This window comes from Anoplophora glabripennis, unplaced genomic scaffold (genome assembly GCF_000390285.2).
Source record: "Anoplophora glabripennis isolate ALB-LARVAE unplaced genomic scaffold, Agla_2.0 scaffold10, whole genome shotgun sequence".
Lineage (NCBI taxonomy): Eukaryota > Metazoa > Arthropoda > Insecta > Coleoptera > Cerambycidae > Anoplophora > Anoplophora glabripennis.
In genome coordinates, this window is record NW_019416481.1 from 795627 (window position 1) to 803465 (window position 7839).

The 7839-nt window shown below is 29.4% G+C and overlaps 1 protein-coding gene across 1 annotated transcript; it reads right to left on the reverse strand.

Moving 5' to 3' along the window:
* Nucleotides 1-5026: 5026 nt before the first annotated feature.
* Nucleotides 5027-6944, reverse strand: LOC108903452 (leucine-rich repeat-containing protein 15-like). The gene has a single exon (XM_018705649.1). The coding sequence runs from the start codon at nucleotides 6942-6944 to the stop codon at nucleotides 5811-5813; it is 1134 nt and encodes a 377-aa protein (XP_018561165.1). The 3' UTR covers nucleotides 5027-5810.
* Between the last annotated feature and the right edge of the window lie 895 nt (nucleotides 6945-7839).

A 7839-nucleotide genomic window follows, 5' to 3' on the forward strand; every position in this document is an offset into this window, starting at 1 on the left:
TGAGTAGGCAATAATTTTTAGTTAATAAGCTTAAACAATCTTATAATTACTATTCCTTCATTATAAAAACAGAAATACGGTTTTTAAAATTACATGTAGTTTCTTCTTCAAAAGTGACGTTAAAACACGTATAACATGGAATAGTCAACAGTCTAATGTTTATATTTTCACATTAACAATCCGATAATGTAAATTAACTGCTATTTTCAGTAAAAAAAATATATACCTAACCTGAAATATTTTTTTACTTTGACGAGTCGTTTTAACTTAAAAACACTGCTTAATTACTAAAATATATAGAATCTTGCTACTAATTGCGTTTGGAGAATAATATGTATAGGCATAAAATATATAGATAATATTACTGTATGTATTTAGTCCATTGAAATGAAGGCTGAACCTCCATTTTTTCCTCTGTCGATCAAACCTGGGCGCAAATATGTTTTCGACCCTCAGGAATCCGAATCCGCAAACATTTTTGACCTAGGTGATCAGGCAAGGGGTCAAAAGGTCAAAAAACCCGTAAAAAATAAGGTTTTTCGCAAATATCTCGTAAACTACGGCAAGTAGCAAAAAAATAATTGCACCATCGTGTTCCCAGGGAAATTACGATTATAAACAATTAAAAAATTTATTTAAGAAAAATTTTTGTTTTTAAAAAACAGATTACCAAGACAATAAAATGGCAAAAAAAATGTTTCAAAAATATTAAACTTGTCCATTTGTTTATAACAAATTTATAAACAAATAACGTTAAAAAGTTTTTAGCTAAGCTAATAAACGCAATATATTAATAGAAAAACAACTAAAATCAAACATTTGGTAAAAAAAAAATTTATAACATTTCCCGGATTTTTCATTTTTTGTTAATTTTAAAAAATCATTATAAACAAATGAAAAAACTTTTATAAACTTTTACAACGGAATCTTGTTTATTATGTATATAAAAAGACCTCCCAGAAAGAAAAAAAATTTTAGATACATTATTTAAAGTTTTACAACAAGTTTTATGAAAGATTAGGACCACGAAAAATTAGTTCATTAACAATTGAATAACTTTAACATAAGTCAAGTTAAAAATTATTTTCCAACTGGGCTGTGTTCCTTCAAGTGTCTAGATGACACTATAATTTATTTAGATTTTTAAATTAATATTGAATACTATAAAAAAATTATTTTGTGTTGCACACTTTGCTTGGCGGCGACGCGACGACGCGGAAACCGCCGCCGCCGCGCGGAGCTATATTTTCAACGTCAAATTAAAATTATAAATAATGGAGCTACAATTCCTGACTTATTTTGCTGAAATTTTCTCCTCTTTCAGGATCTTTTTTGAAATTTCAGCTATCTTCAATATTTTTTTAGTTATAGTTAAAAAACGGAGACTCCCTTTTTTCTCTTCGTTTTTTGTTTATAACAATTGCTATTTTTAATTGCGGATAAATTTAAAAATACTTCTTTCTCTGAATTTAATTCCGAATCCAATGTACTAACAACCATATTTTTAGGATTACAATAACTATTTTTCGCAAAAAAAACTCACTTCTCGACTAGACTAGTGGTTTCCTTCTTATCGGTAAGTAGCTACTGATTTGTAGATTGAAACAGAAATCTACCTGAGCCAGACCAATTTTTAAGCTGTAAATTTATTTTGAAACTACCAAGGCTACAACATAAATAACGATTTTATGTGGGACACCCTGTACGTAAAATTTAATCTTTATTCTTAATAAAGAAAAATTAGTACATATTATTGGTTTTTTATGCGTTATATTTTCGTACTACTTAAGCTTTACAAAATCTTATTACTTAGGTACCTACCTACTTTTAAAATATTACCCATATTTATATATCAAAGATAATATCAGACCATTATGGGTCCCATATTCTGTAAATAGTGTTTTCCGCAAAGACAAATAATTTCAAACATTTAATAACTGAATAATCTAAAGCTTATCAAATAATAGGAATGTTATGTCATGCCACCTGAGTATTTTCAAAGACGCCGGCCGCAGTAAAACGAATAAACAGGTGCAAAAAACGATCAAACCATTAAGGTTTTAGGTACTGAAATCTACGAAAATACTATCTTTTTTATATATAATTCCACATGTAAATATTCTTATAACATTTACTTGCTTAGTCCTACATATAAAATTGTTTACTTTTTATAAGTACGTGAAAATAATTGTTAAAATGTGGGGTTAGGATAATAGCAAACGCATGTTTTGCAAACGCTTTTTTTTAGTTATTATTTTATTTGGGTAAATTTAAACGGTAACCATGAATAAACAAAACATCAAGGATTTTATTTTTGTGCTTACCCCTACTTTTGTTCTACACGTTTTACTTTTAAAGATTTCAGTACCTAAAAACGCCAGAAATTTCACTATTTCTCGGCCAATACAATTTACAATAAACCAACTCTGTGTTTTCGCTTTCATTTTCAAGGGTAGCGACACCTGTGACAGAGTACACAAACTAATTTTATTTAGAAATTCTTGTAGAAGATAGAAACCGCTAAAATTCTGGTTTAAATATATAATATAATATAATATAACATGGAGTCGTGTGTAAAATGTTGTCATCTTACTTGAGGACACAAATTATAGAATTGTTAATAAATATTAATCTGAAAATTAAATACAAATGATCCTAAGTGTCCGTTCTAGTGAGTGAAGTAGTTTGGTTATTGTGCCTGACCTAGTTCCGTCGTAAATCCAATATATTGGCAGACTAACAGTATGGTTAAAATTGAGGTACTTTGGCATTTATTTAAATTATTCTTCTGTTCTCATGAGCATTGAAATTTATTTCACTCACTAGCGGGAACCATTGCGAATACATTGATATATAATAATATTCAATTATGTTAGTTTCTTCGACGATTTGTGTCCTCATCTGAAGCTCTGTTACATGGTAAAAATATACATACTAAATCGCCCCCTTAACAGTTAACAATAAAAAAGCAGGTATCGGCATTGTGGAAAGGTGCATCCAGTCGTAAACACCTCATAAACAAAATATTAACAGGTCTTAAAAAATCCACTTTGCAGGGGTTTTACAGCAAACTCCCTCCGTCGACTGAGACACTTTAATAATGCAAATTGGAAAGAGCGGAAACTGAAAGCATGTAAAAGCGGAAACGGCTTATTTCGTTCGGTCCCTTTTTCAGGCCGAGCTATTTTAAAAATAATTTTAATAGTTTTAGGTGCGGAAAAAGCGGACGAGGATGTTCGGACTGTTTTTCCTGCATTCATTTTGACTGTTCCGAATTAATATGTCCGTCACGTTCATTTTGATTTGAAGCAGAATAGTAATTTGCATACAGGGTGATGTATTAGAAAACGGCGATATTTAAAAGTACGTTAGCCTATCGTTGTGTGGGAAGCTCTGAGAATATTTTAATAAAAGCATTTATTAATTTACCACTAAAATTATAACGAATTTCTTATCTGTAGCTAACAATAGTAATTTGTTATTACTTTTTTCATGAATAATAAGAATTTCATCAGGTGGTTGCTATGAGACGAGCGTTATTAAGTAATTAACTGAGCTACACATTATACAGTAATCGCCATATTGTTCCTATTTAAATCCATAAAAATAACTACCTATTTATTATTTGAGATGGAAGAATTCACATTAACTCCGCCAGAAATTATTGAATCAGCACAGCAAGTTCAGTGTAATTTTATACTGGAAAAGAAGATATATCAGCAAATATATAAAAAATTTATTGATTACCAGACTGAAAATAACGCTGTCTTTTTTAGAAAATGTATTATTGGTATATTTTTCTGAATTAATCAAAAGTATGAAATTTTCTTCATTATGGTCAATATATGCGATTCTCACAATCAGAGCTACTTTGAATGTCTACAACAACATCGATATTGGAAAGTATCTAAAATTAAAACGTTCTTGAAACGACAATCGGAAGGATATCGCGTTTTAGAAAATGATACATATTTAAGTACAAACGTAATTATAAATAAATAAAATTACTTTCGTTAAAGAACAAATTTTAATTTTTAATTTAGCGGCAGTAAACATTATTTTAATGCCTAAGCAGTAAATGTGACACTTTAGTGCCTCACAGATGTCACTAAAACTACGCCTTTAATGTCGATCGGCGAAAAAAAAAATAATATTTATATAATGTAGGTAAAACAAACAGTTTATTATTATTTTCTCTGAAATTGCCAAAAGAGAGTAGCTACATAATGTCACATTTTTCACATCAATGAAGCAAGAATATTTTTTTAATTTTCAGTCGAAATATTATAATATTAACAATTTATTACCAGCATTATTATTGTACATAAAAGACACCCTTACAAACTGGACCTAGTTTGAAATAATTTGCTATTATGTAATTGTACACTGAAAAAAGGAATTACTAAGTACTAAGTACTAAAATAATTATTAATAAGTTCATAGGTTTGTAAAAAATTTTATTTGAATGTTAATTTATGTTTACTGTAATATCATATTTCGCTTCTTTACTATTAATCTACATATTTTAAAATACAGATGACATAAAATTATTAGAAATATATTTTAGCTTAATGTGAATTAACAGTTTTTCAATTAAAATAGGTTATTTTAATATTAAAAAATCACTGGTTTATAAAAAGTGCATTGTTTTTTCACTAATATTGAACATATTTCTTTCCTGATTAGTCTCAAAATTATGTACCTTTTCAAAATTTCAAACTAAACTGATAATTAGATAACTTATCTATCTAAGTTTATAATTAAATTTGAAAAAGTACATTGTGTTGAGATAACCTACCAATAGAGAAGCACATACAAATGCGATACTTTTATTCGAACATTTCAATTTTGCTAAAAATTAATTTTATGACTGTATTTTCAGAACTTATTATGTATGTACATAAATATATCGTTCAAAACTACTTGTCATAATTGTTGACAGTTTAATGAGTTATTAAAAATAAATGGCCCATTGTTAAATTGGATTTTATTATAAATTTAAAAAACTACAAAAGCAAACTAAAACTGACTTTTTAACGATTATTACTTGTTTGGCCCTAACTTCCACAGTTTATGCTTCCATTTTAATTAGGAGCAAACGGACCACAGCACTCTGTAACTATATGCACATGTTATATTATGAATATGATCTAACAACAACAAGAATGGCAAAGACACTTTAATGTTTAATTGTAACGTTTGATAGGCCAATATAAAATAATATTTCTTAAATAAAAACGATTATAAATTTCCATTAATAATGTGTTCCTTTAATTCTCCTAACAAATATTCTAAAATCATAAATGGTTATATTAAATCTAATTTGTTAATTATAGAGACAAACCTGTTGTAAACTGTTTTTTTTTTCGAACAAATAAATGACTTGCATTGAATGTAACTGGGTTATCTCAATGTAACTAGCATAGATGTAAAACAATCGATTGCTTTAATAGAAAGTAATTGTTTTTTTCAGTGTACAGCTAACAAAGTAATGTTATTAGTTTCTTCTAAGCATCTACTTTGAATGAAAATGACCCATTCAAGCTCAAAATCGGATTTTCGAGGGGGTATCTTTGAACCACGCGTCGAATCAAATCAAACCTACCATGAAAGAAAATTCAATTTTTGCGTCCGTTTTCGTGGCATGAATGATTTTTTCTTCAAATTATGTGGCACCATCTGAAAGAGTATCCCCAAAAACATAAATCTAGTAGATTTGACTTGATTCCTCGCCCGTGTGCAAAGGGCTCCCGGTTCAAAAACACCCGCCGAGCGTTAATTGGATGACACCAATTTTCTGTCAACGACATCTAGAAAGAGCATAGCAATGGTCGTTTCGGCAAAGGAAGAGTTTTTTTGTAAGTTTCGTATTTTTCACTTAAATCATCATTGTAGAAATGTACACAGTAATCCTGACCAACACTGCCGCTTACACAGACAGGCTTTTTCCCATTACTATACTCTTCGTTGCACTTTTCCGTTATGCTATTTTCTGCTAGCAGCATTTGAACTATAGTCAGGCAAGAGCAGTACCATGGATTTCCAACCATGACGATGTTCTTCAACTTTCCCAAACGAACAAAGAAGTTAAATGGGAGGAACATCAATCTATTGTTATCTATATAGAGATTTTGTAGACTACTTGTCTCACCTTTAGGAAATACATTCCCGTTTATTTGTCTGAGATGGTTGTGTGAGAGAATGAGATAGGACAGCTTCGGGGTCTGCTTGAAAGAATTTGATTCCACGAAGGTTATCGAGTTCATCGCTAAATTTAATATTCTCAAATTTTTTAACCCCCGCAACATATAATTGGTAACAGCTGTCAGAGAGTTGTTGTGCAGCCATAGAATTTCGAGGCTTTTAGGGTGCGTTAAAAGTTCTTGGAGATATATCGACTGCAGATTGTTCCCATCCAACAAAAGCTTCTTCAGATTCGGCAGGTTTTCCAGTGCACTGTTTTCTATGGTGTGTATTTTGTTCTTAGATAACGCCAATTCCTTTATTGGTAGATTCGTAAACACTCCTATTGGAATTTCTTTTAAATTGTTATTTTCAAATCGTAACTCTTGAAGGAAAGATAAGTTAAAAAAAGCTGCAGGGTAAATAGCGTTAATATTGTTGTATCCTAAGTGCAAATATTTTAACGGGATGTCCTGAAAAGTGTCACTGGATATCTTGTTAATTTTGTTGTGATTAATAACGAGATATTGTAGTTTTGAGGCAGATTCAAACGATCTTGGGTATATTTCCAACTCAGTATTGAACTTAACGTGTAAACGTGTCACTTCTTTTATGTTTGGTATTTGACTTATTAGTTCTCGAGAAATTTCACTGACCGACTCGCAGTTGACTTCATTTTCCACATTTTTACATAACCCTTTACAATTTTTTACACATGATAATATTATTAAGGTTACGAATAACGAACACGAGATTTTCATTTTATTTGACCAATTAAACTACTAAAATCTGCTGGTGTTGTTTACAATTTAATCTCGACATTGTATCCCATCAGTTGTAAGCTTCTGGTTATACAGTCCAGTATAGGATTAAAAAAATTTTTAGTTAGTTTAAATGAACCAGGACTTAAATACTTATCTAACTTTTTCAAAAATAATAATTTACTATTTATTTTATTTTTATTTTAAAATTTTTCAAAAAAAATTGACAATAAAAATAAATAGTAAAACTGATGCATATCCCTTTCCATTCCTATTGACCACAATACAGTCATATGCATTAGATGAGATATTAAATAACAAAAAAAAGTAAGTATCACTCCAACTGAAACCGAAAGTGTTACGTCTCTAACAAGTGTGTTTTAATTTGTATTATTTAAGGCTAGGAAAATAAATGGGAGCAACTGTGTACGGCCCTGCAGATGATAGCAAATTAGCGAGTCTGTTGTGAAATTTAACTGATAAAAAGTATATAAATAAATGTTATCGCAATAAATTAAATAAAATTTTGATATTGGAATGTTAACTTATTTTATACCGGTAGTTCCAAACTTTCTCCCTATATTTTCGAAATAAATGAAGGAATTTTTTACATAAACTTTTTCCTAAATATTAGTGATAAGGGAGACATTTAAATAGGGAACACCCTGTAAATTATTACATTTTTAGATGTAAAATTTTATTCTGAGCAAAAGTATAAACATATATGACACTTATTTTTGACAGTTTTAATGTAAAATATCGGGAATCGAAAACAGAAAAACGATAGTTCGAACAAATAACAAAATTATAGAAAGAGTAAAGAATATTAACAGAACAAGAAAAATATAAATTATTTTAATAAGTGTTCTATGTGAGTCCCATTTCTCTGGATGCA